Genomic DNA, 27,866 nt, shown 5'->3' with positions numbered 1-27,866 from the left:
AGCACCTGGGGCACCGCCCAAAGCCCACCCTCCCCGTGCGCCCCGCACGCGGCAGGCGGGACGAGGTGGCGCCATTGGCCCGCGCAGGGCTAGAGGCGGGGCGGGGAGGGCCTGCGGGCCTCACCATTGGCCGGAGCTGCGAGAGGGCGGGGCTGTGAGGAAGGCGGGCGTCACCATTGGCCGGAGCTGAGAGGGGCGGGGCTGGGGGCCGGCGGGCCTCACCATTGGCCGGAGCGGCGGGAGGCGGGGAGAGGCGGGCCCGACGCGCGGAGCCCAGGGGGCCCTGGGCAGTAGGCGCCGGGACGCAGCGCGGGTACCGGCGAGGGCACAGCGCTGACAGCGGGCTCGGGTCTGCGCGATGAGAGGACGGTGAGTGATACGTGGGCAGGAGAGCTCGGGGGCGTCCAGGTAGCACTGACACCTCTGCCCCCGAGCGCGCCCCCAGCCAGGAGCCCTGGAGCCTGGGCACTGGTGCCCCTCGGCTGCCGCAAGCAGGGTCCCCTCCGGCTGCCAGCCTGGCTCATCCCGAGCCTCAGGCCCAATGCCGAATTGGGGGTGGGCATCGTGCCAGGCACCTCCTCCGAGGGGCGGCACTTTAGGGGCTAAAACCTGAGCAGGACAGGTGACGCAACCGCAGGCTACACCTTGCCCACGCGGGCTCTCATCCTAGCCAGTGTCCTGGAAGCATTGGCCTTAGAGTTGGGGGGAGAGGCTCTAAGCGCCCTGGTACGACTCTCAGGTTTCATACATTGAAAACCAACGCCAAGGTAATAGCAGAGGAGGGGCTTGCCTCCCAATCGATACTTGTAGAGGATTTGCCTTGTACCCCGCCTGTGCTAAGGGCTTTAGCACAGCATGCTCTCAGCTTCTCACAGCCCAATAGTTCCTTTATCCCCATTTTCAGACGAGAAAACTGATGCTCAAAGACTTGTGGAATTATCCAGTTTTACCCAGATGAGTCTGTGGTGGAGCAGGATTTGAACCCAGGGATTATTGTGCCAGGTCTCATTCACTTCACCCACTCACTTCAGAGCTCACCTGCTCTCCCCCTGCTCCCCACTCTCAGTCCTGCACTTTCGACCGCTCGATGCCTCAGTGTTTTCATTAACCCGCCAGCCCTGTTTGTGTATCCTGTTGGGCGTGAATACCAGGCCCTCGGCAGTGCTATCTCAAAACACTGTAAGGAGAGCTTTAGTAACCACACTTCACAGAGTTAAAGGAGGTCACAGCAGATAAAGGCTGGAACTCTGTCACTTGAACCCAAGCATGCACTTGCGCTTGCAGAAGAGACCCTCACTGGCTACTTTGTAGTTTAACCAAGATTTGCTGCCAGAAGCTGTGATTTAAAAAAAAAAAAAAAAAAAAAAAAAGGTCAATGAATTGGTAGAAGTAACAGGTACACGCAGATCTGCCTGCCTCCTACTCCCCTGTGTATTCCTGGGCTGCTGCTGCCACCAGGATGGAAGGTGCTAGGGAGAGGGAGGGGGGAAGGAGGGGTACAGGGAAGAGGAAGGGGAAGGAGAGAAGGGGAAGGAGAGAAGAGAAAATGGAACATGTTAAACTGAGGTCACAATATTGCTCACTAGAAGTAATAGTGGGCGTGTTTCAGTCACTTGTCAGTGTTTAAGTCTGTTTTCATTAGTTCTTGTAGTAATTCTCTCCCTGTGTAGTGCTGGTGGCTCAAGACTTGACAGTGAAAACGAGGTTGGGGCTTCAGATTCCAGTGTCAGTGTGGGTTGTGTTCCCATGGTGAGACTGCAGTGGGTAGCCTGGAGGTCAAGAACAGAGTGAAGGTCCAGGGTCCTCTGGGGTCAGGGGCAGCTAGACAGTGACTCATAACAAAGAACATGAACAGAATGGGACATGTCGCAGTTCAGATCCAGTAAATGCAGAGCCTCAAAGGGGAGACCCTGATTATCGGGTCGACCAGAACGCCCTCTGGACTGTACCTCTGGGAGCTTGGATCCACGCTTTGAGAGTAAACTCTCAAATATGTGCTTACTCACAGCCACTCCTCCTGGGAGGATTGTCGTCCTCTTTGAGTCCCGCATTCCCATCTCCAGAGCCTCGCCGTCTCTCTGGAGCCCCTGACTCCCATTATGACCTATACCTGGAGCTTCTGTTTATCACCTTAGTCCATGTGAGGCCTGTCTCTGACATCTCACTCACCTCCCCAGCCTCAGTAATTCAACTAATAATGATGGGCCTACAGTTGAGGGAGGGAAAGGGACTTGCTTGAGGCCACACAGCTAAGGAATCACAGAGCAGAGCTCTAAGCCCAGATCCTTGTGAAGGGTGGGTGGTTAGCCCATCAGAGTGCAGAAGAAAGTACTTTAAAACTGCTTTAAGGTAGCACTAGCCATATTTCTCAGTGGTTAGAGCATCAGCCCACAGACTGAAGGGTCTCAGGTTTGATTCTGGTCAAGGGCACATCCCTCGGTTGATCCGGAGGCAGCCAATCGATGTGTCTATCACGTCAATGTTTCTGTCTCTCTTTCTCTCCCTTCCACTCTGAAAAGCAATGGAAAAAATATCCACAGGTGAAGATTTAAAAAATAAATAAATAAATAAAATTGCTTTAAAGTAAATTAAAGTCAAATAGGAAGTGGCTGCACTTCCTGGAGCTTCTGCAGTGTTTCCACTCGTGTTAAAGGGAACTGCATTTGCTCAGTCTCCTCTCCTAGCTGTCTGACTCCTTCCCCAGGGTGTGCTGCTGAGGGAGAGATTGAGAGCCCCCTCCCTTTGCCCTGCTAACCTTGAGGGGTGGGGGCAGATGGGGGTGAGAGTGTCATAAACCCTGTAACCTCTGAAATGGAAAGAGCCCTCAAGACACTCCAGACCAGCTGCCAGTACAGCTCTGGCTAAACCCAGGCCCAAAAGATGGCACAACACTCTGAAGTCACACACTGAGTTGATACTCCAATAAAACCACATACAAACTTCTCTCCATGACACCCCTGGCTTCCTATCTTTTGCTGTGACACGTTTCAGCAGAAGCTCTTAACCAGAATCTGAGGATCCAGAGGCACATGAACAAGAGTTTCTCAATCCTCTGCAGTGGTGTGCAAATTCAGCGTGTGCATAGGTGCACACCACACACACGCACACACACATGCATTTTTCTGGGGATCATGTGTTAAACCTTCAAGACACCAAAGGGTTCCATGATCCAGAAGTTTCTAAGGCATGCCATGCCTCACAGGAAACCAGCCCCAGCAGCTGCAGGTGGCACGCAGGCCTGGCACAGTGGATGGCACAGGTGAAGGCAGCTGTGGAGAGCAGCCTGTGCAGCCTGGCACCAGTGGGCACCAAGCACTCAAAGAGGCTGCACCCCTGGCCCTGGCTCCAGGCCTCAGTGGTCATTCTGAGCATCTCTTTGGCCCAAAAGTGTAGCTGGGAGGATTCGTTTCCGTAGATCCCCTCTTCATAGGAGAGGGGAGCCTAGTTTTGGGGAGGGTCCCACTGGGCCAGAGAGTGTGCATATGAGGGAGAGCAGGGGATTGGAAGCAGCTTTGGGGCCCACCCTGCCATGCCCTGGAAGCAAGGGCAGAAACCAGAAATCCAGCTGCCCCTGGGTTGGGGTTGTCGGAAGCTGGGCAGAAGGCCAGTCTTCATGGGTGCAGAGGGCCCAGCTCTTCAGGGGAAGGGTAACCACGTCAAGGAGGCCTGGGTGCCAAAATGGGCTCAGGGAGACCTGTCAGTGGGAGCCCAGAACTGCATAAGTGGTGAGGATATAGTAAAGGCAAGCAGGAGCCTGTGGGGTTCACCCAGGGGAAGGTGGGGAGTGGAGGTAGCTGGTGGCTCTGCAGCCACCTCTTCTGCTGTGCATAGTGTCCTCCCAGGGCTTCCTAGCCATCAGTGCTGGGGCAGGGAGGTATGTGGCTGAGCCACAGGGGTTGGGTGGCATCCAGAGGAGGGGTGAGGACAGCAGTTTGGAAGGGGGTCAGATCTGCAGCTGCTGAGTGCTGCCTGCCATCCACATCACAACAGTTGGCTTTCTTGGCAAAAATGTGTCGCTGAGGAGCAGCCTGTGTCCAGCCAGGCCCCCTCTCGAGGCAGCTGATACCACACTGCAGCTTCTTTGCTGGCCAAGCTCCTGTCATGTGCTGGCTAACAGGTGCCAGGGATGCCCTCCACGCCTTCCCGCTCGCCCTGCCTGGCAGCTGAAAGCTGGAGCCTCAGGCTGTGGACCAGGAACCAGGCTGCCCAGCAGTGTCACTAGCACCTGTCGGCCCTGGGAACCGCCTTCCTCCCTCTAGTGAGAGCAGATGGGTCCCATGTGCTCTGTCCTTTCTGAAGCTTCCCATGTCACTTCTGTCACATGTATGATTTAATCAGGCCTAACTAAGAAAATAAGAATCATAATGTTTTAAAGTGTTAGAACAGAGGTTACCAAGCTCTCAGCTTTCCCAGACATTCTCAGAACATTTTACTTTGGATACTGACATTTTCCATTTTGCCAAGTAAGGAGAGCCATGACCAGCTTTTCTGCCATTATTTTAGAAGAGAGAGGGCATTGTAATACTAAAAAGCAGGCAGCTCGTAGCCTTGGAGTAAAAGGCTGTCAAATGCGTTCCATTTGGCTTTATGAAAACGCCACTTGCGGCCTTCTGTTTTTCCTTCTGCCATTGGCCAGGAGGAACTGGGCTGCAGTGGTGACCTGAGGCTCCACAGAGCTCCATGGCCCCAAAAGAGGAGAGATGGGCCAAGCCTAGCAATTCTAAAGGCGTCAGTGCCCTTTGTCCCCAATGAGAGGCTGGGGACAATAGCGCAGGGCCAGCTAGCTGAGCAGCCACTGAAGTGGAAGCTGAAACAATTCACTGCCTGTTCACTGGGACAGGTGACCAAGGCTGGCACCCTCCCCTGGGGCCCCTCCTCCTGGGGCAGGGAGTCCTGGCTGGAGTTGAGCCCTGGTGTTGGGGACAGAGCCGCCTCTAACTGGGAAGCAAGCCCAGAGGCCCGTGTGCCCTGGGGCCAGGGGGAGGGGAGCAGCCTGGGACAAAGAAGGCTGGACTCCCAGAGCTACTGGGCTTGGCCTTCCCAGCAGCATCTGTCACTCTTGGGTTTCCAGACTGCGCCTGAGTGGCAGGTCAGCCCCAGCCCATCCCCACCGGCTGCTCCTGCTTCAACCAGGGCACTTTAATCCATTTGTATGGTGGGCTTCTGCCTAGGGTTTTATTTAAAGACAAGGCTGTGCTTTTTTATAAAAGACTGAAAAACACTGGGTTAGAGAGTCTCTAAGGCCAGCCAAATGCACCAAGAGAGCAGGTGTTTAAGGGGCGGTTTCAGGACAGGCTCCACAGGGAGGAAAGTCTCCAGCTGCTTTCTCGCAGGGTGTGTGTGCTCACTCTCTCTCTCCCTGGAAGCTCTCATTCAGGTTTCTCCAGGTTACCCCTTAGGCATATGTGCTCAGTTTAGAACTCAATAAAACACTGGAATTATTAAAATGAATGAAAAGCCTCCCAACTTTCAGTCTAGTAAGAGACACAAGTGCACAGTGTGCTGATTTGAAGTGGGATTCCGTGAGTGACCCCAGAGCTCAGGACTGGAACCGAAGGAGAAGGAGACGTTGCCTACTTGGGGTGAAAGGTCCGGACAGGTGAGAACCAGAGGCACCACATGATTTGCTCAGAGCCACACAGCTGATTAGCACCAGAGGACACAGAAGTATGTTTCTCTCAAAGGAGAGGCTGTTTCCCTGCGGGGACAAGGTTCCCACCACATAAGGCTGGAGGCCCAGCCTGGCAAGTTGGAAGAGCCCCCCTTTGCTGAAGTTGGCCCTTCATTGCCTCCCCAGCCTTGCTCACCTCCCACCCTCACCTGAGGTATCACACCATGTCCTCTGACTCTCCAAGCTAAGCTGTTTACCCTCTGCCCAGCTTTGCCTTTTCCCTTCACTTTGTCTTCTGCAACCCAGGACCCTCCTCCTCTTTCCTTCAGATCCCCTCCTCTGTACAGCTCCCCCAGCTGGAGACACTCAGCACCTTAGTTACATCCTTTGAATTAGCAGTCTCAGGGGTGAAACACTCCTGAAGGCCAGTGTGGGATGATCTCACATGATGCTCAGCACAGTGCTTGGCAAACAGCATTATCCGGAGCCCTAGGCAGGCCCTGGGTGGGGGTCCCCGCCACCCATCTCTCTGTCCACAAATGCAGCCCCTTTCATCTGATTTCACATAAGTGTTCCATTTGAACAGAGTTCTACAGTTGAGAAATGTCTACCCCACCAAAGGTCAACATTTCCATTGCACAGATAGGAAAATGAAGGCTCAGAGAGGAAAAGACATGCAACTGAAGACACCTGGGTCTTTAGCAGCTCCCAGCCCAGAGCTCTGTAGGAAGCATCTTTTAATAACTAGTCACTGCTTAACTTAGAGAGAAACCCACCTCTAAGTGTTCCTACTGCATAGGGCAACATGGGCATATTCCCCACATGCTGTGGGGGGATGGAAGCGTTGTCAGCTGGGTCATGTCCTGAACCAGAAGTCACAGACTGAGCTCCACTCTGGGCAGCTGTGTTGCAAGTGTGTTTTGTCTGGCTATAGTTTACCTTTACCTAGATGTACATATATATCATTGGAATCACGTTCTGCCTCAGTCAGCCTAGTCCACACTACACTGCACTAACATCCTTGACATACCAGGGCTTTCACCACAGAGGTAGGTTTCTCTTTCCCAATCCAAGTCCACTGTGGCTGGCAGAGGACTCTGTCCACAGAGGCACTCACGGACCCAGGCTGATGTGGCTTTCAGGGTCACCATGGCAGGGACGGGAGAGCTGCAAGGTTGCAGTGGCTCACGTGAGCTAGCCTGGCGGAGACACACACACTTCTGTTTGCAGAGTTAGCCTCAGGCCCACAGCTGCAGGGGCTGAAAATGTAAGCCATCACATGGTCACAGGGCAGTCAGTGTCTACCCAGTCACCCAACTTCAAACAGAGAAATGTAGCCAATAAAAATCCAGATTTCTGCCCAGGCCAGGTGGCTCAGTTGGTTGGAGCATTGTCCTGTACACCAAAAGGTTGCAGGTTCAATTCCCAGTCATGGGTGTATAGCAGGCAACTGTTCAATGTTTCTCTCTCACATTGATTTGTCTCTCTCTTTCTCTCTACCTTTCTCTCTCCCTAAAATCAATAAAAATACATCATCCTCGGATGAGGATTTTTTTAAAAATTCAGATTCTGGCTTCTCATGAAACAGGGAAGAGCTGACCCTCTAGAGAAGGGACATGTCCCCAGCTCCCTGTGGACCTGCTGACCAGTGTCTCCGCTGAGCCACCTCCCTGGCCCCTGGAGACTTTTGTGTGTTTTATTCCAGCTGTACCTGCACGGCTCTGGGAAAGTTGACTTTTGGGTACCCATGCAGCTTCTTATAGTCATCTGATCATTTAACAGCCATTTATGAACCTCCTGCGAAGCTCCAGGCTTGTGTTCGTTGCCAGAAAGAAGTGGTGAGGCAGAAAAGCAGCAGCCCTGAGGTGGCACACTCCTCCTGGGGGAGTCAGAACAGGCCACAGAGCGGGGAGCTCTGGGTCCAGCAGAGGGGGGCGCCCGGAGCTGGAGCAGGGCTGAGGGGAGCTGCTCTGGCAGGCGACTCCTGAGGAGCATCAGGGTGTAGGACAGGGAGGCGGCTGTGTTCTGAGAAAACAGCCCCTAAAAGCCCGAATGGAGGAAAGGGCACAGCCTTTAGGGGAGCTGTGAGCAGCTCGGGAAGGCTGGAGCTGAGCAGGGCGTGGGGAAGAGTGGGAAAGAAGTGGGGTAAAGAGGAAGGCAAGGGAAAAACCACCCCGTTAGTTCTGGGTAAACGCAGCCCTGGGCTCCAGTAAGGCAGCTTCTGTGTGGGCAGTATTTGAGGAACTACCTTGGGGGTGAGCCTGGCAGTCACTTTTTCCACAGGACTCCTGAGGTGCTGAGGAACTGAAACCCTGTTTTGAAATGGGCTAGAAGAATGCAGCAGTTGGTCCCCTCACCAGGCCCAGTGGGGCCTCATCCTGTGCCTCATGGGGGAAGGCCTCCTGCTGGCTCTAGCTGGGGGCCTGCCCAGCCCCTGCCAGGGAGCCTGACCTCTCTCCAGGCTGAGATTTGCCTCCAGACAAAGGCAGAGGGAGGTATTTGTAGGATGATTCTGAGGTCACTGGGAAGCCCACCTCCCTCCCTCAAACAATTCCCCTTCCCCATACCTACCATTTCCCCTGCCTCCAGAACCAGGCATTCCTGCCAACACAGAGGCAGGCTGGTTTGTCTGTGAGTGGTGTCCAGCAGGCAGGGAGGGAGTGTGCTGACTGGTCAGTCAGTGCCCACGGGGACAGGGCACTCTGTGGTGACAGGCTCTGCTGAGGGAGCTGGGCCCTGGTGACATCTGCACACACAGGGCAGGAAGGTGTGACTGAGCCAAGTCTGTGTGAACAGCCACGGTGGTTTTGTGAAGGAGCCAACCTCGGTGGTGTGAAGGGCCTCGATAAGAGAGAGTCCTTGGCCAGAGTGGTGTGGAGAGAGTTAGACGTCGGCACCTGTGGAAAAGATGCCAACATGACAGAGAAAGCTCCTGTGGATTTGCCCCCCTCCCAGAACCCGGGAGTACGAGAAGCTCCACAGACCACTCCAGGCTGTGAGTGGGAAGAGACAGTTTCCTGTGTGAATCCACTGACAGTCCCATAGGGCAGATATTACCCCATTGCACAGATGAGAAAAGGGAGGCTCAGAGGTGTCAAACAAACTCACAAAGAGTCTGGAGGCTTTGCTAGAATAAAGGAATAAAGATTCATTCAAGGGCCTTGGGTTTTGCAAACTGTAAACCTAGAAGTGTTCCAGAGAAGAAAGGAAAAGGTTTTTAGAGCAAAAAGTGCATTCTTGAGAATTATCAGCCCTGCGTTCTTGTCCGGGGATTGCTGCAGGAGGGTCACCAGTCAGATGATGGGCAGCAGGGGGATGGAAGTCAGGTGACCTGGAACATGGGCGCAGGTCCCAGGGGCTGCGATAACAGATGTCAGCGGGACGCCGTCAGGGGTAATTAGAGGCTTACCTGGGGGCCCAGATGTATATCCAGGCATTGACGCAGGACTGGAAAGTTCAAAAAAGTTTCAGTTCCCAGGCTACTTAGAAAAAGAGTCTTTCCTCATACCTCGACTTTTGTAATGTTTGTAATCTTTGCAGCTTAGCTACAGTGACTCTATTTTATATATTCCCCATCTTCACTTCCCCCAGGGGTTCAAGCCACTGTCCAAGATCAACACAGGAAAGAACCTAAAGAACAGAATCTGGGCTCTGAGTGCCTGTGTTCACAGTGGCTTTGCCACTTACTTCGCTGGGGTCTTGGGCAAAGCTCTTAACTTCTGTCCGTTTTCTCATCTATAAAATGAGAACAGGGTGGTACTTACCTCGTAATGTTGTAAGGAGTAAATGAAATACAGGAAGCCCTCCCTTAACGTTGGCAGTAGGTTCTGTGCCTTCAAGTGAAATGACACCTAAAGAAAGCAATTTTATAATAGGCTGAGTGATATAAAGGGGGTTAAGCTCCTGCAGTATCTCATCGATGCTGTAGCAAAACAACATTGGAGGAAAGGACGTTATCCAAGGGCCTGCTGTGATCCCTGGGAAATGCTCAACACGGCCCCTGGCGAGTAGCGAGCGTGGTACCCGCTGACCCACCATCGCTGGGCAGCTGCCCCTGGGCGCCCACCTGGCCTCGGGGCCGATGGAGGAGACAGGCCCAGGCGCTGCGGGGGTTTGGAGGAGTCACCGAGACAGAAACCATTATTCCGGGTGTCCCCGCGGAGGGAAGAAAGCCCCTGATCTGAAACATGAGGCGATGAACCCTGACTCCCAGGGATGACGGAGAGGTTCCGGAGGGGACCGATCGGGCCGGCAAAGGCCGACTCGGCGGTTCTGACCGTGGCCACCAGGGGGCGCCTGGCCGGCACGTGGGGTGTGGACCCCAGTTTCGGCCTGGGCCGGGCGCTGCAGGCGGGAGGGGGGCTGGACCCGGGAGGTGGGCTCCGGGCGCGCCCGGCCTCCTCCGCTCACCGGTCGGGGCGCCCTCCCCGTCCTCTGGCAGGTCACCGGGTCTGCAGACGGAAGATGAAGGAAGAGTGCCCGCCCGGCTCCCACGTGCCCGTCAGCGACAGCAGGTCCATCCCCAAGTAAGCGCGGGCGGGCGGGGCGGGCCCGCGCCCCACCCCCTCCCTGGGCAGCCGGCGGGAGCGGGGTGCCCGGCACTTCCCGTGCACCTGAGGGTGCCTGCCCAGGGGGGTGGGGCGCCTTGTGCTCGGCGCGGGCGTCTTTGGAGCTAAGGATCTTCAGGGTGTGCACTTGACCTCTGCCCCTCCGGCTCACAAAAGCAGGATGGGCAGACAATGTGCCCTGAGACTCTGCGGACGGTATTTATTTATAAACTAGAGCAATACTGAAAAACAAGGAACAAAAATAACTAGAGCGATGCTGACACTCTCATTGTTGTGTTAAACAGTGAAAGAAAAAACCCGAAAAACTGGTTTTGAGTTTTTACTGAAAAAGTGTATTTTATTGACACAATGATTTTTAGCTTTGCTTGTCTTTATTTGGTTTACTCTCATCGTAAAAAATGTGTAGGATACTTTTGAAAATTTATTTCTGAACTAAAGTATAGTTGTCATTTTATGTTGCTTTTTGAGTTCTGAGTCTAAATATCTTCTACTCTTGGCAACTCCTATGAGCCGACCTGAAAACAAGCCAGCCTCTGATGCGGACTAGCTTTTACTGAAGACCTGCGCCTACGTCCTCTTATCAGAGGCCCTGAGAAAACAGACAGCATTTTATTGTATCATTTCACAATGCTTCCCATACCATCATCTTTCTTATTTAAATTTTATAATAAGAACAATATTAGATATCATTTTGGGGAAAGTCATAATCACCATAACATGTTAATTCTATGTATATATCTCCTAATAATTTTGTGTTCAGCGTTTACACACTTATAAGCACAGTGAACATACAACATTGGATCCTGCTTTGTTAATGCCATGAAGTTGTAAGTCACTTCCCCTGTCGGTTACCATCGTCCCCACATCACAGACTGGGTCTTGCCATCCGCTGTTTGGGGCTGTTGCAGTAAAGTTAAAGGTGCCCTCGGGCAGGGGAGCCACCACCTGAGTGTGGCTGCGGAGCATGTGACCTGTGGCTGGAGAGGTGCAGTTGATATAAAAGATGTTCCAGGTGGCAAACACTTCTTACAAAATAAAATAATGACCAAGATCTCATCAATATTTTTATATAGATTACATGCTGACATGACAATATGTTAGATATATTGGGTTCAATAAAATGGGTTATTAAAACCAATTTCACCTATTTCATTTTCCCTTGTATTGTGGCTACTAAAGGTTTAAAATTCCACCTGTGACTCCCATTTTATATCTATTGGATGGTGCTGCCCTGCAGAGCCCAGCCTGGGTACAGGCTGCTGCCAGCGTCTTCTCTCTGCCACACGCCAGCCAAGGCACAGTGGGTTTTTCCCTTTTATTCCGGGGAGGAACCGTGTGGGCAGAGTGGCCTCCCTAGGCCTTCAGGATCCTACTTACCGCTGTTACCTTCGTCCCTTGGTCATACCTCGGGAAGTCAGGATGAGAAAGGCAGGTTGCCCTCGTGGTGCCCCCATGGCAGCCATACCAGGCCCTTGTAGGAAGTAACATGGGGGGAAAGCAGGAGCCTTTAAAATGTCAATAATCCAAGCCCCAGAGATTTATTTGAGGGAATGGCCCAGAGCACAGGGAGCTGTCCGGAGCTTTCATCCACAATGGTGAGTATGCAGACACCCTAGGGCACAGTGATGTGGTCCATCTGCGAGTTTCATGTCCCTCTCAGTCCCACCCCTTCCGTGGGGCTGATATGTGAAATCCTCAAGAAGACTGAAGGGCATGTGCCCAATGGCAGTCTGGTCTCTTAACCGATTATGTGTGGCCAGCAAGACATGTGCTATTGTGCCCATTCTACAAATGAAGAAACTGAGGCCAATGAAGGCAAACACCTTGTCCAGGACCTGGCCGCGCTCAAAGAGTATGCATGTGTCTTTCCCTTCTCAGGTCAGAGCTCCTAAGCCTGCTGAAGACCTACAACTGCTACCATGAGGGCAGAAGCTTTCAGCTGAGACACCGAGAGGTGAGGCCTGTTTCTCTTCTTTATTCAGAGTCACCATTTATCCACCGTCTGCCGCAGACAGTCCCAGTTCATACCTGTTATTCCAGTGTAATTGTTAAGACCATCTCCTTCACTCAGAAGTGTCCCCATTTGGGTAGTGAATTATCAGGTCACCCATCCCCTGAGTTGGGGATCAGGTGACCAGTAGCCAGGCTCTCTGCTTGAGGCCCCCGCAAGGGGTGCAGAGGGTCAGAATACCCCTGTGAGAATTCAGAGCAGGTGGGAATCATCCTGTGGACCTCCTCCTTCCACCTAGCACTTTTGTATCGGTGAATTGTCAGGACATTGGGCTTTGAAATCTTTGAGATCACCAATCCCACAGCACAAATGAGGAGCTCAGCACAGGGCCCTGGCATACGCAGTTCACTGGGCAATCGCGGCATAAAAGGAGGGTCTTTGTGCTTGTCAGTCAGAATAAACATTAGGGGAAAGGCTTGACATGGAGGAGAGCTCCCCAAAAGGTTCTCTCAGTGCCCAGCAGGTCCAAATATGAGAGGCAGGACTGGCACAGGGAGTGGAAGACACGAGGGAGTAACCATGCCACCTGCAGGCCACTGCTGCCCATCAGATCAAACCCGGCAATGCTGCAGGAATGTGTACTGGTGCACTCAGAGCCTTTATGGCAATTCAAAAGAAGCTACATACCTGGAATTCCATGTGGAATTTCCCAAACCTTGAAACCCCATGTGGACTAAACAAAGCCTGACTGTAGGCCATACATATCCTGTGGCACCAGCTGGACTCTGGGCATGGCCAGCAGGGCCCAGGCTTGGGGGCCATTCACTGAGCAGATCAAGTAGAGGCCTAGCCTTGCTGCCATCTGGAACCCTCACATGGGAACCCAGGCTGGGGAATTACAAATAAACCCTCTAACTCAATTTATTTGTAAAGCCTACTGGGGAGTCTTACTATAGTAAGGTTCTATTTGGGGACTTTCCGAGGTTGAGACCAGGTGACTCCTGGACTTTCTCGGGCCTGTCAGTGTGTGATGAGAGCCACAGCCTCTGAGCCCCCTTTCTCATGTTGAACATGAGAATGGGCTCAAGCCCCCATCAACCCACAGACATCTCATCTAGGTGGAGGCCACTGCTCATTAATCTTCATTCCCTTTAGCAATTAAACAGCCATACCTCCTCCTGCAGTTCCCAGACCAGAGAGTGAGTCCAGGCAGCTGGGGGCAGCTGGGGGCCATCTCTCAGTGGCATAAGGGAGGGTCCACTGAAACCTACCTGCCAGACCGCATTGCTTGGCCACCTGAGATACCCAGTCAGGCAAGCCAAGCCATTGTGCCACATTCAGGAGCCTGGACAGGACAGAAGCTGCTGGCCCCTGGTCCAGGCGTGCTGGGCTGCCGGTGATGATCTGAATGGCACACACTTCACACTCCACCTCACCTCGACCTGCCCACCTACACGGGGCCAGGACCACCCCTGACACCTTGTTCCCCATCCTGTTCTGCCGAGCACTTCTTGCCTCATGCTCCTCCCTCTGCAGAGTGGCCTCTGGCATTTGTCCTCCCAGCCCCACCTTAACCAGCTCCTTACTGCACTGCAGGGCTCTGGTTCCACTGCTCTGTTATGTCTGGTTTCACTGTCTCTTTCCTTACTTTAGTGGAAGCTCCCAGAGCTGAGCCCGACTGCCTGCCTGGTTCTGCATCCCCTGGGCCAGGTAGTGTGGTCCTGAGCATAGGCGCTGGATGACCAGCCAGCAGGCGCAGGGTGAGCTGGGCTGAATCCTGAGCTCTAGTGTGCTGGGCAGTTTTGACCTGTGCTGCTAAGTGAGGAGCTGGGCCCACTTCTGTTCTTGTGCTGGCAGCATGGGGTGTGGTCTCTGGCTGGGCCCTGCTCCTCAGCTCTGGGCTATTCAGGGATTGATCCAAGATCATGGTGGCTCTTAACATGTGATTCCCACACCTGCAGCTTCAGCATCGCCTGGGAACTTGTTAGGACCGCAGTTCTTATCACCTTCCTTCCCCCAGGCCTGCCAAGCGAGGCTCTTCATCTGTCCTCTGAGGAGGACACTTTTGAGATCCGCTGGTCTGAGAGCTTGGTGTTGGCACTTGGGATTCCCTGCAACAAACCCCTCTGCAGCAACAGCTGTGTGGGGAGCAGGGCTGGAAGCCCGAACCTGTGCCCTGTGCTTGGGTGTGATGGGACAGTCCACGTGGAGACATGGGAGACCTCACGGTGGTGTCAGGCATTCCTGGCAGCCCCCAGTGGTAGGAAGCTAATATCCCACAGCAGGGATTTTCATGTTCCCAACCCTAAAACACGTGTGCGGGTCTGGCTTGATCTCCCTGAATCTGGAAAGTACCTTTCAGGAACCTTCCACAGCCTTAACAGCCTGAGAAATGTGCATCTTTCGGAGGAGACAGCCACCAAAAAGTTAGGCTGCAGGTGTGGGAGGCCTGGAGTTCTGACACTGGAATGCTCCTGGAACACCACGTCCCTCCACAACCCACCCACAAGCCAGCATCCAGGGCTCTGCAGTTTCTCAGAAGCAGACTGGGCCTCCTGGGCCTGGGGACTCATGGATCCAGGCAGTGCTGCAGGGCCCCCTCAGGCTGGCCTCGCCCTAGGCACTGCAGGCCCTGAGGGCAGGGCAGCCTGGCCTCAGGCTCTTTGCCTCTGTTTTATCTTTTGTAATACAAGAGCTTTGCAACATGGGAGCCACCATTTCCCAGACAAAGGGACTGAGGCTCTCAGGGTTTAAGCCTCTCAGTAAGGGAAAGGGCTGGCGTGGCATCGAGGCCTGAGCAGATGTTTGTAATATAGCAACACCATCGCCAGCATGGAGCAGGGACACCCAACCTAAGGTGCCCTCGGGCCGCCGAGGGGCCAGCACCAGGTGTGTCCTCTCACAGGGCCATGGGGGGGGTCTTAAACAGACCCCTCCCCTTTTGTCACCGGGCCTCCCCTGGAGCAACTTCACAGTCTTATCCGGGGTCCATAGAACTTGGAGAGATCAAGGTGTCTGTGTCAGGGGCCAGAGGCCATGACTGGGGCACATGTTCCCAAGAGCGAGGTGCGAGGGATTCCCGCTGAGGAAGCCAAGGCACTAGCTTCCTCTACTCTGAGCCTTGTCTTTGGGGTAATTTTGCTTGTATTACAGTGAAAAGCTGGGGCAACTGGGAGCAGTCTATCTTTTAAAAATAGCAGAGAGTTTTAACCTGGCTAGTCGGCATCTCAAGAGAAAAATGGACAACCTGTGGGTGAATTCATGACTAATTACTCATGTGAGCAAGAGGCAGTAGGGCCCTCATGTCCTGGTGAGTGCTTCTGGGGCCCCTCCTAGAACTGGCCTCCCACCCAGTCTGTGCTCAGCTCTCATGGGCTCGAAGCTCCCCCTGGTGGCCCTGACCAGGCACCACGCCTACTCCAACTGTGGGTGGGAGGAGTGAGCCGGCTCTATAGGCACCCCCCACGAGGACCTTCCCCAAGGCTTTCTGTCCCTCAGGAGCATGGGGCACTGCCATGCCAAGCCCCTTCCCCAGCCCTTCATTCTTTATTTGGGGGGGGAGTCACCTTTTGAAAGTGCCATTAATTTCTTTCACATTGAGAGATATTAGCAGAGGCAACCAGAACCCCCCAGGTCTCCTCTGACCCCAAATACAGTAGTGTGGTTCCTGAGCTTGTGGGGTATCAGTCAGGCCACCTAGTTTCCTCCCTCAAACCCACTTTGAAGGGGCTGAGTGAGGCTGAGCCCAGGGTGCCCGCCCACCCAGGCACCACGCAGGCACCCACTCAGCAGGCCAGCCCTCCCTCCACCTCCTAAGGACACTCTGGCGAAGTCTCTCCCACATGTTTTTGGCCAGAGAAGGTCAGGGACCCACAGTCTGAGCTGACTAGAGACACGCAGGTGTGACAGATGCAAACATTGTACGCAGTGCCTGTAACTCCATCTCCCAGTGCATTTGTCCAGTGTCCCCAACTCCTCTCCTACAAGGTGCGGAGGATAGGTACTGGTGTCCCAGTTGAAAAGGTGAGGAAACTTGCCTGAAACTTTTTCTTTTAAATGTGTGGCTTACATTCTGCCTCCCCACAAAACACATAAAAGACAGGTAACATTTTAAAAATCCAAAGCAATTTTAAAATAGCTTTAAAAAAAAGAATGAAAGAGGATTTTTGGTAGTCCACAGAGCAAGGAGGTGGAGGAAGTGCAGCGGGCGTGAGCGTGGCTGCAGCCCCAGTACCCCCTCCTCGCCTCTCTGTCCCCTTCACCCTGGCCAAGGTCAGCCAACTCTGACCCACCCCAGGGAGCAGGGTGACGGGTTCTCAGGCCTGACTCCTTTGAGTTTTCTGACGCTCACATGCCTCTCTGAGGAGGAAAACCCTCCTCTCCCCTAATCTTCACCCTCTCCTTGCTTGCCAAATGCCTCCAGGAAATGGGGGTTTGCAGGTCTCTGGGGGACCCAGGACTGGCCCAGGCTGACCTGGGCCTGAGGACATGTGGAGTGAGGCCTTGACCCCTGGACTTGTCTGCGAACAGGGTAGCTAGACAATACCCTGCTCTTCACCCCCCACAGTTGAGTTCCCCTGGGTGGAGGCAGATAGGGGTAGGGATGGGTGGGGACAGGGTCACCTGATGTGGTCACTTGGCACCCTGCAGGCTGAGCTGGTGCAGGTTCTGTCTTGGCCCTTAGCCTCAGGGAAACTCACCTGATAGTACAACAGGACTTGTAAGCTGGAGCCACTGAGGTACCCCCGATGCCACCGTGACATGTCCCCTGAAACAGTGGGGGCATTTGCCTTAGACTCCATTTTTCTCTTGGGCCTCACGGAATCTGGGCTCCAAAGGTGCCCAGGGCCTTGCTCTGAAACCACTGAGGGATGAGATCTCACTTCTCCTCCCCCCCAACCTCGTTTCCCACATAGGCAGCAGCTGCTTCGTGTCCAGGCTCGCAGCATGTGCCCCATGGCCTGTGTTTTAACCCACTTCCTCATCAGAGCAGCCTAGGGGGCAGGACCCACTAAATGTCCCCATCTTACCCATGAGGAAACCGAGAAACAGATATTAAATAATGTACCCAAGGTGATGAGCCAGTAAGGAGCAATGCAAATAGGACCAGCAGCACGACATCTTGTGGAATAGGCTGTCCTTACTGTTCAGAGCAGGCATCTCTCACTGCAAGCAGCCCCTGCAGAAACTCCGTCCCCACCCAGAGACCTGCCAGGGACAGCTCCTGCCTCAGGGGAGGGGGGTGAAGAGGTGACACAAACCAGCTCTCTCTGTACAAAAGTCTTTATTGGGAAGGGGTCAGAGTTCATTGATCACTGGGAGGTGTAAATAGAGAGTTCTGAAAACTCTGCTGGGGTGGGAGCTTGGCAGGGAGGTTGCAGCCAGGATGGGTTGCCGGGAAGCCCGGGAGCCCTGGTGCCAGGCCCTTAAGGGTCTCACTGGACAGTGCCCTGGTGCCTTAGCATCATAGAGCTTCCCTCTGGGGCCCCCTGGGGCCTCGCGGCTCTCCATCTGTCTGTGAGGACCCCAGGGATCAAAAGAGGGACCAGTCCTCCTAGGCAGGTCCCTGAATCTTGGCTGCTTTTCCTGGGACTGCCCAAAGAGCCAGTCCAGGGGGTCAGCAGTGCTGGCCCCAGGCAGCGGGGGCTGCTGGCCACTGAAGCAAGTGGTGATGTCCTGTAGGGACCCGGTGGGGCAGCTCTTCTCGCAGGCCCGGGCGTGCCAGTGGGGTTTGCTGGGCCGGGTCCTGGCTGCAGCCTCGTTCAGCACTGAGGTGGGCTGTGCCAGCTGATGAATGGACCTCCTATAGTCCTCCAGGCTGGGGGAAGCCGGGGATTCCTGCCTGGGCCCCCCAGGCAGCACCTCCTCCCAGCTCTCCCGGATCGTGGGCAGACGGGCCACAGAAAGCAGAAGCCGAGACCTCATGGCTGCCGACAACAGGAAGCAGGAGCCTGTTGGTTGACAGAGAACTAGGGGTGAGGGCCTGCCATGCCTCTCCTCCTGCCCCCCAGGCCCTCCCCACCCCCAGCCGAGGCTGCCTCTGTGAGTCATGTGCCTGAGAACAGCCTGAGGACTCCTCGCCCCTCCTTTCTGCCCACATTAAAAGCCCATGTACATAAGGCTCTATCGTTACTGTTGCTTAAGAGCCTGTGTGAACAGGAGAATCCAGCCTAACGGACTGGAGTCAGAGGAAACCTAGTTTAAGACCAGGCTGCCGCTTCCTGACGTGGGGACCTTTGGCAGTGCCATCTCTCCAAGCCTCGGCTTACTCATCCATAAAACGGGATTGTAAATGCCTGCTTCCGTGTGAGAAACACTGAAGACACCTCCTGTGAAACTCTTTATGACATGAAGCCCCCTGCAGCCACTGTCACTGCCATTGCCTGCTCCCCAGTCTCTGACCCGCGCTGAGGCTGCGCGTCCCAGACTGAGGACGGCCCTGGGAGAGACACGAGGCCATTCTGTTTTATCTCAAACCCGGGGCGGGGAGGCTCTCTTACCTGTAGCTGAGGGGACCCGGGATAGCAGGGATGCTGGATGAGCAAGGACAGTCTCGGGGAACTCCCAGGAAGCTTGGGCAGCGGACAGGGGCCCAGCAGATGGAGCCCCGTGCCCTGTGTCGGGTTGTCGGGAGGACCGTGTGCCACAGCCCAGAGCAGATCCTCCCTGAGCTGTCTGCAAGCCTTGGCCCCACAGCTGCTTTTATACCTCTCCTCCAGCCATCAGTCACTGTCACGAGGGCCCAGAATAGCAGCGCTCAGGAAGGCTCTCAGGAAAACAGCCTGGTGGGTGGGCCTGGCCCCGCGCCAGCCTGGAGCAAGTGTTTGCCTGTGGGAGGCACTGGAAATGTTTACTTTATAGGGCGGGGGAGGGGTGAGCACAACTGGTCACCTCAGGCCCTGGTGGCTGGGAGAGGCAGCCCTAGGGGCTGCTACCACCACCTAGAAGGTTCCCCACTATGTATTTCACCAGCACCCTGCAGCCCCGAGACACACCAGCCCGGAGCTGTCCCTGTGAGGAGGCCTTGCCAGACACCAAGGGAGGGCTCAGCCTGGAGGTGGCTGGGGCCCACGGCTAAGCCTGCTCCCAGGCGACACATGCTCACCCTGGTCAGGGACCAAGGGCGGTGCCAGGGTCCTGGTTTTGCTGCTTCCGAGATGCAATGCTTCCAAATGAGACCTTGTCCATTCCTTGTTCCCAGGTATCTAGTCTGTGCTCCTGTGCACCAGCAGCTGCTCTAGGCGCAGGGAGCACAGCAATGAACCAAGTAACTGCTTTCTAGAGCTTTCCTTCTGATGAGGGAGACAAGCAAGTGCTCAGTGATAGGGGCTGTCATTTCAGGTACCCATCACAGCTGCAAGGGAAAGCGCAGCCAGGAGGGTCTTCTCTCGGAGGGACATTGAGTGGGGATCTGAACAATCCCAGTGGATGGGACAGAATGTGCAAAGCTCCAGGGAAAGCAGTGTGCTGGGCATGCTCAGTGGACAGCGAAGGACCAGCATGACTGGTCCATGTGGGTGGCAGTTATTGGACCTTCTGTGGACATTGCTTTTCCCTTTGAGGGGGTGGAAGGACACCACAGGGTTGGAGCAAGGGTGCAGCAGTCTGGCTTCTGCTTGGAAGGATTGACTTCACCGCCCTGCATGGGCGCTGGTGCAGCTCACAGGGATGCTCTGAGTGGGCGTGCTGTGTGGGAGGGAGGCGGGCTGGCCATGTCTCGGGCAGTGAGAAGGGCAAGCCTGACCCTCAGAAAAGAAGCCAGCTTGGAAATCAACCCACTAATGGGAATAGTATGGGGAGAAAGGTGAGGCTGCAACCCAGCTCCAAGGAGCCACTACCTCTGCTCCAGAGGGCATGGAGTCCAGCACCCTTAGCATGTTCCCAGCAGGACCTGGTGACCGTGGGACCCCAACCCAGGCATGCTGTGGGTGGAAAGTTGCCCTGTACAGCACTGATCTTGGTGTGGCCATGCTCCCCTAGACCACATCTCCTCGCCACTATATGGACATGGCTGCAGGTAGCAGCTGGGTTCCCTTGGGACACCTCACTCAGCCACTCTGTCCCTGGCTTGCCCCTCACCAGGTGTGGGCGACACAGCGGGAGGACAGTCCTCGGACTTCACCCTGTTGGGCCTGTGGCCTTGCGCCTCAGAGCATGTAGAAGTTCGTGGGGTTTCCCCCAGGGGAGGACCCCAAAGAGGAGGGTGTACCTGTGGGGGCTTGAGTGTCCAGGGAGTCCCATGTCTGAAGGGCTGGGTCCTGAGGGGATTCAGGGAGGTGGGCAGTGATTCCTAAGGGCGCTGCTTTGGGGGAAGAGGCTGACCTGTATAGGTCCCCACAGGAAGAAGGGGCTCTGATCATCGAGGGGCTCCTCAACATTGCCTGGGGGCTGAGGCGGCCCATCCGGCTCCAGATACAGGATGACAGGGAGCCGACGCACCTCTCCTCGGCCACCTGGATGCCTGGACAGCCCAGCTGCCACCTGTGAGTGCTGGGCTGGGGGGTGGCCAGGTTGCCTCTGTGACACCTGTTCAACCTGAGCTTACTGTTTCGGGTGTTGGGTGGGGGTCCTCAGCCTCAGGGCAAAAGCCCTGCCCCTGTGTGGGGCACAGCATGGGAGCATAGCCCAATCTCACCTGTCACCTCATGACTGCCTCAGCCATGGCCTCACCTGCCCACGTGCAGCCTCACCTAGGTGGTCTTTCTAGATGACAGCCAGGTCACTTCCCTCCTGGAGAATGTTCTGGGTTCCTAGCACCTCCAGTGTGCTTCTCAAACATTCCCATAGACCACCCTGTCTGCAAGGAGAGGGCTGTAGGTGGGAGACCACTGGGAGACAAACATTTCCCAGCATCTCTTGTTCTATCTTAAAAATGCATACAGATTTAGCCCTCTACTGCTCTGCTTTTATTTTAATATCAGAATTTATTTTTATAAATTTATCAAAATTTAATATCATTTTTCCCCCTCAAATATTAAAGTCAAGTTGCTGCTGCAAGGACCCTTAGCATGTTAACAGCCCTGGCGCATCCTCAGGTATTCCTAAACACCTGTGGCGAGTCTTGAGCAACTCAGACTTAAAGCGTGAAGTTCATTCAGGTGGGCTGCTTAGAGAGGCAGCAGGTGTGGCCTATTTCCCACTCCTCAGGGTTGACTCTATCACATAGGCAGTCAGACAGCAGGAATTCGGGGCCTCTCAGCACGGATTCTGCTCCTCTGTCTGCCCCTCCCCGGCTCCTTCATGCTATGGGCTAGTTCCTTCTCCAGCCCTCAGGCCCAGGGGTTGGCCCCCTGCCTGGCCCTTGACTAAAGGATGCCAGAGCCCACTTGGCACACTGCAGCAGACCTCAGCCTGCCTCGGCCTGGTGCCCAGTTGCACACAAGCACTGCTGTGTCCCTGTGTCCATGCAGTATGGCAAAGCAGAGCCATGTAGGTCCTCGGAACAGACTCCTTTTTCCCCCAGCAGACACTGTGCCAATACTGTGCTTTTCTTTTAATATCTTACATTTGACTCTTGGTGTGAAATCCCAGCCTCAACTTCGCCTGTCCTGCGCCTCGCCTGTGTCCTGTCCCCAGAGGCAGGGAGCCTCTTCTCTTTGGCCTGGGCTACTTTCTCTGTAATTATGTCTTTTCAGAAAGGAACCACTTCTGCAGGATGGCACAGCCACTGCCCAGAAGCCAAGCATTCAGCCCACTGAGCACAGGCCTGAAAACTCCTGCAACAGCTCAGGTGAGCAGAGCCAGAGCTGCCTGGAGCCTGGTCTCCTCATCCTGGGCAGGAGAGGAGGGGCTTAGCCCACAGCCACCATCTCTGGGGAACAGCTTTTTGGCTTCATTTGTCCTTGGGAGCAATGCGAGGCATCCTCATTGACTCCTCACTAATGGAAAAGGGAGCAGGGGCTTGCGGAGGTGATGTTCCTTAGTGACCCAAAGTTCGCAGAGGGTGGGGAGCCCTCCTGTCAGCAAAGGCCCCTCGGGCCTCTTCCTCCCGCTCAGGGATTCGTAGTAACTGCTCGTCTGTCCTTTGTGCCCTCCCCTCGCTCCCAGTGAAGGACCTGTTCAGAGCACAGGGCTCAGCTGCCAAAGACCTGCCTGGGTGCCCAGAGACGGAGGCCCGCAGGCACATGGCAGTGTGACGTGGGAACGCAGGTTGTCCTCTCCGAGGGCCACCTTTCCAGTCCGCACACTGGACATCACCCAGGCTGGACCCAGCATCTGCCCAGGACTAGCGCTCACATCGCTGTCTGCGGCTGCGCGGGGCTACCACGGGGTCCAGGGAGCCTGGCCCCACATGGCGGGACCGCTGGAGCACAGCCTCCTCTGTCACTGTCGCTCTGCCTGAGCCTGACCGTTCATCCTTTCTCACTGCAGAGCCCCAGGAGGAAGACGAGGAGACCCCGCAGCTGCTGCGGACCAAGAGCGACGCTGCCTGTGTGATCCAGAGGAGGCCCAGGTGCCGCGCACCCGGTGAGACCCAGAGGATTCGGCGACACCGGTTCTCCATCAATGGGCACTTTTACAACCACAAGGTGATGTCCCAGCCCCGCCTCTGCCCTGGGCCCTGAAGGTGAGGCCACAGGGAGGCAGCCCCAAGCACGGGCAAAACCGCTGGGCCTCCCATAAGCCAGAGCGTACCCTCCCCAGCCCCCTGTGAGCAGGTGCGGTCGTGCCGTGTGGAGGAACAGGGCTCGGGAAGAAAGATCTTGCCCAAAGTCACATCCAAGTAATATTCCAACTCGTGGCCCGAAAGCCTGTATTATTTTTTACCACAGACTTGTTGTCAATCCATTCTCACAAGTTGCATGGATTTTTGGCAAGTCCGCCTTTGGTCCACGCCAGGTCTATCTTTAGTTAGACAATGTCCCATGCAGTTTCAGCTGGGCTCGGTTTCATGGGCATATCATGTACCTTGCCGGCACTTTGCTGGGTAGAGTAAGCCCAAGAGGCTGAGCTGCGCCCGGGCTCATGTTACTGTGTTCAGAGAACTCGCACGGCTCCCAGTTCCCAGCATTAGCCTTTTGTCCCACCATGTATTGTACTGAGCTCAGGAAAAGGTCTCCTTCCCTGGATGACATCATTCCATAAACAAACTAAACTGTAAGACAAGAAGTTGATTGTTACTACAAATGCACAAGTGGCAGTTTGGGTGAGGCCCTGGACGGAGTGTCCTGGAGCCCTGGGAAATGGAGCAGAGGCTTCCAGTCAACAGCAGCCCTCTCGACAGGCAGTAACCAGTGGGAGGGGGAGGGAGGCTCTGGGTCGGGCTGCAGAGCAGCAGCGCAGGCTGGGCCTGCCAGGAGCCATGCAGGCCACTCCTGGGGCCTGGGCTCCAGGCTGAGGACCTCAGTAAGGCAAGCTGAAGGACCCTGCCTTCTCATCAGGGCCTCCCAGCTCTCCCTGTAGGATCGCAGTGAGCATTGACAAGTGACAGCCGGTTATCATCCCTCAGTCCAGGAAAATCCAGGACTGTCTGAGGGTGGCGTTTCCTGACAGAGTGAAGGGGGAGCCAGGACTGAACTTAAGCAGAGGTTAAGAATGGTTTAGTTAGCGAAAGCGCTACATGTAGTAAATCCTTCTAAGAATTTGGATATCTTTTAAATCTTGTTCCAAGGGGGTTTAGTCTGTAAGTATTAAGTAAGCAACAATAACTAGTATTTGAATGCATAGTGATAAGCTATTTTAAGGAATTGTTTTGAAATTTAAAAAATTATTTGCATGGGTTCAGGCTCTTTCTGGTTCTACGTTCCTAAAAGAGTCCAGGTACCAAATTGTGGGGTTTATCTTTGGTACATTTACCAAATGTACCAAATTGTGGGGTTTATCTTTGGTACATATCTTTGGCCCTGATTATAAAGCAGGGTCCTAAGGGAGTCATTCATCTCTGAGAGGTGTGTCTAGCTCGTTAAACCTTATTTTAGCCATTGCAAATGTCACAGGGACGTGGAGATGTCTGAGCAAATGTCACAGGGACATAGAGATGTCTGAGCAAATGTCACAGGGACATGGAGATGTCTAAGCAACCTGCAGCCATTGAAATGAATATAAATGAGCAGCAAGGACTCTCATCAGCCACCCTGCCAAGAAGGGCGCTTCAGCCAGCCCAGCACCCGGCACACCAGCCTGAACCAATTGGGGCAGATTTCCCTCCTAGTAACAGGTTTAGCTGCAGGATGTGGATCCAGTCTTTTTGGCAAATTGACTACCTTCCAGGACATAAACTAGTATCTCAGGTATATTGGACGATTGGTCCACATCTCCTGGGTGAGAAAGGGAGCTCCCAAAGAGAAACACCTCCAAATCCCTCTTTCTCACCTTGCTCTACAGCCATTCAGAATCAGTGTTCTTAGAAATCAGGTGACAAAGTATTTGAGTCCATGACAACAGCTTTTTTTAATTCCTAGAATTGACTTCCTGGAGTTGTTATTCCAGGTTTTATTTCTTAGAGCTGTGCACTATTGCTTCACTTAATCATTTTCCAAAGCTGCTCTGGCTCACAGCAGTGTTGGCTTGATTTCCAGCCTGGGTAAAACATGGTACACCACACACACACACACACACACACACACACACACACACACACACCCACCCACCCACCCCACCCCTGCCTGCCCTGGCCTGTCAGGTTCAAGTGTGTCCAATCAGAGAGAGCGCACTGTGGTTGGAGAGGGAAGGCGGCCAGGACCTTTCTTCCCACCTGGAGCTGGTGGTGTCACCTTGAAAAGGGCTTTGGGAAGAAGCAGCACCTTGATAAGACCTTTCTTCCCTGGGACTGGCCTGGCCCCTCCACTTAGCCCACGTTTATTGGGGTGAAAGCCTAGCCTGGCTCTCTGTGTAAACCAGAGTCATTCTACATCTCACCTGTGGAGAAGGCAGGCCTAGGTTTGAGTCTGGCTCTGGCACTGGGGACCAGCTGGGGACACAGAGCAAGTCCCTCACATACCCTAAGTCCCATTACATCCGGAGGAAAGCTGAGTGAGTGCCAGACAGAAGGGTGTGTGAATTTGAATTTGGTTGTGGGGAGCGAGGAGGAGCTCGCCCACAGAAGAGCTGGACGCACAGGGAGGCCCTCATGCCACGGGGGTGATGCATGGGGCTTCCAGCAACTCTCTCCTTTCTAGATTGGTGACAACAAGCGACTTAACCTTTCCAAGCTTCTGTGTCCTCTCTTAGAAAAGGGGACAAGTGCAGGTACTTCCAAGAACTATCATGAGGATTAATTCGAAGATTATATGTAAAGCACTTAGTAGGTTTACTACCTGGCTTATTAAGCCTCAGGCGGGACCCTGGTTGCTTCATCCGCGGTGTCTCACAGACAAAGGTGATACCTGCGAGAAAATAAGGGGCCTGGGACTGCGGTGACGCCGTGTGGCTGGAGCACAGGTGCTTCGGAGGAACCATCGCATCGCGTAACGGCGAGAGGAGCTGCGGACGGCGCTGTGTAGGCCTCGGGAAGCCTTTGATACTTTTATCTAAACTGTTCTTCAAGACAGTGTTTTCCAAATCCTACTCTACACAAAGCATCGCCTGGTCTCCTCCTCCTTCAAACACACGCTCTGCTTCGGGGCCCAAGGCTGGACATTGACACAGCTGGTTCAGGACACCCTTTGAGCTGCAAGGTTTTCGAAAGGTTATTCCTTTGGGCAACAGCGTGGAGAACAGGTTGAAACTGCTGAGCCTGGAAGGGGGAGCTGGGAAACTGAGGCAGTGTGAACCGAGGGCCTCTCCTCAGGCGCACTGGGAGAATGGAGAGGAGTGGACAGGTCCGAGAACTTTCTGCCTTAGGATCAACAAACACTTGGTGAACCGATGGACAGAAAGTGAGGGAGAGATCGGCCCCCCCGCCCCTTGTGAGTTACCCCCACCCCACTGGCTCCTAGGATCAGACAACTGCCCTTGTAGCTTTGCAGGCGTCTGTCTCAGGAAGGCTTGAACTGCTACGGCTTCCCGGGTGTGCCCAGAGGCGGGCACGGCTTGTATGTGGATCTGTGTGCAAGAGCAGGCACCAGTGTTCCCAGGGCCCAGTTCCCCTGCCACTGCACTTTCCTCAGCCCCGGCTGGCTGACAGTGTGCCCAGACCCTGAGCCATGTCAGCCCTGTCCCCTAGGCCCTGCCTTAAACTTCCCCCTCCCTGTACAGACCTCCGTGTTTACTCCTGCGTATGGGTCCGTGACCAACGTGAGGGTCAACAGCACCATGACCACCCTGCAGGTGCTCACCCTGCTGCTGAACAAGTTCCGAGTGAGTCTGGCTGCAAGTGGCCTCGTCCCTGTGCTGGTGGTTTTCAGCTTTTTGTTGTTGTGTCGGGTTGGTGAAGGCTGGGGAAGCTGCCTGTGGCCCCTGGGTCTAGCAAGGTTTCCTCCGCTGAGCTGGACTCTCTGGGATTTGAAACAGAGAGGGGTGGGGGTATGTGGTCCTGGGGATTTATGGGTGTGGCACTGGGTGTGTGGTGACTGCCAGGGACGCCTCTCTGTCTCTCTTGTTGGAGAGCCATGGTCTCACCTCCTACCTCTGCTGTTGCAGGTGGAAAACGGCCCGAGTGAGTTTGCCCTGTACGTCGTTCATGAGTCTGGGGGTGAGTGTCGGCCTTGAGCCCAGATCAAACAAACAAGACTGTCTCACCGATCATGTTCCCTCTCTGAGGGCTGGGCTGGCTTGTGTGGCAGGCACAGGGCAACTTGCCTCCTGGCCTTGGCATCTGCTGCACTTCCACCACCAGTGCCTCTCCCCAGCCCAAACCAGGCACACTTGTCACCCCTTTCAGAACCCTCCACAACCGCATGGGAAGCTGCCATCCCCAGCCTCACCCAGTTGGGAGTGTTGGGGTGGGGCCTGCAAACTGGAGCTGAAGCACCTCACCCCCAAGCAGTGCTGTTTCAGAGCCTGCCGCCCCCTCCCAGCGCAGGATGGGAACTGCAGGCCCAGCCTCCCGTGTCTGCTCTTCTCTCCCCCACTGCCTCGGGGACTGTTCTGTCCTTGTGGGCCTTTATGAATGGCACGATCACACACCATTCAGGGCAATCTTCTCAGCCAGGCCTGGAGAGGGTTCCCTGGGGCCCCTGGACATCTGTTGTCTGTTACGCAACTGTCCAGAACAGAGACAGGCGATCCTGACGCCCCCATACACTTCATAAACCACCTTTCTTTTCAGAGCGGACAAAACTAAAAGACTGTGAGTACCCGCTGATTTCCAGAATCCTGCACGGACCCTGTGAGAAAATTGCCAGGATGTTCCTGATGGAAGCCGACCTGGGCGAGGAAGTTCCCCATGACGTGAGTGGGGGCCGAGGCTTGAGAGGCCTGCTCCTGAGGTGGGGGCTGGATGACAGCATGGGGACTCGAGGGCTCCAAGGGTGACCTTGGCCACAGCCCTCTGGGACGTTGTCTCCAGGGACCACATGGCTGTCCTGAAGGGCCCCAAGCAAGGGCAACGATGGCTCCAGCTCCCCTCTCCCCACCCCGTGCCAGCCACCACCAGCTCCACCAGCTGGCTCAGAGGAAGAAGAGGCTGGGTTCTGGGAAGCCACTGCCGGTGCTTTTCCCCTCTGTCAGGCGGAAACGTGTCCTTCACTGCAGTGTGTCCTGTCGTCATTACACTGAAGGCCCACACAAGGGTTTCTTGACTAGGGCCTGTGGATGGGCATCTAAGTCTGTCACAGCCTGAGTCCTATCAGGCAAGGGATGCATTTCCAAACTCGCCTGATGAGAAGGCCTACAGGGTTTGGACCACAAGGAGAAG

At 54.8% G+C, this 27,866-nt stretch overlaps 2 protein-coding genes across 2 annotated transcripts in view; one reads left to right on the top strand and one right to left on the bottom strand.

Moving 5' to 3' along the window:
- Nucleotides 1-314: 314 nt before the first annotated feature.
- Nucleotides 315-27,866, top strand: part of RASSF4 (Ras association domain family member 4) — a 29,489-nt gene continuing 1,937 nt past the window's right edge. The window contains exons 1-9 of the mRNA XM_087824265.1: nt 315-369; nt 10,053-10,137; nt 12,058-12,133; nt 20,471-20,613; nt 21,766-21,860; nt 22,502-22,659; nt 26,267-26,368; nt 26,651-26,702; nt 27,279-27,400. Coding sequence (XP_087680391.1) covers nt 10,076-10,137; nt 12,058-12,133; nt 20,471-20,613; nt 21,766-21,860; nt 22,502-22,659; nt 26,267-26,368; nt 26,651-26,702; nt 27,279-27,400 — 810 coding nt within the window. The 5' untranslated portion in view covers nt 315-369; nt 10,053-10,075. The remainder of the gene's footprint in view (nt 370-10,052; nt 10,138-12,057; nt 12,134-20,470; nt 20,614-21,765; nt 21,861-22,501; nt 22,660-26,266; nt 26,369-26,650; nt 26,703-27,278; nt 27,401-27,866) is intronic.
- DEPP1 (DEPP autophagy regulator 1) lies at nt 17,398-18,754 on the bottom strand. The gene is made up of 2 exons (XM_016206999.2): nt 18,631-18,754; nt 17,398-18,081 (listed from the first exon to the last, which is right to left on the bottom strand). Exon 2 carries the CDS (start codon nt 18,053-18,055, stop codon nt 17,429-17,431), a length of 627 nt encoding a protein of 208 aa, XP_016062485.2. The 5' UTR covers nt 18,056-18,081; nt 18,631-18,754; the 3' UTR covers nt 17,398-17,428.

This window comes from Miniopterus natalensis, chromosome 14, assembly GCF_054644295.1.
Source record: "Miniopterus natalensis isolate mMinNat1 chromosome 14, mMinNat1.hap1, whole genome shotgun sequence".
NCBI lineage: Eukaryota > Metazoa > Chordata > Mammalia > Chiroptera > Miniopteridae > Miniopterus > Miniopterus natalensis.
This window is presented reverse-complemented; position numbering and strand designations above follow the sequence as displayed.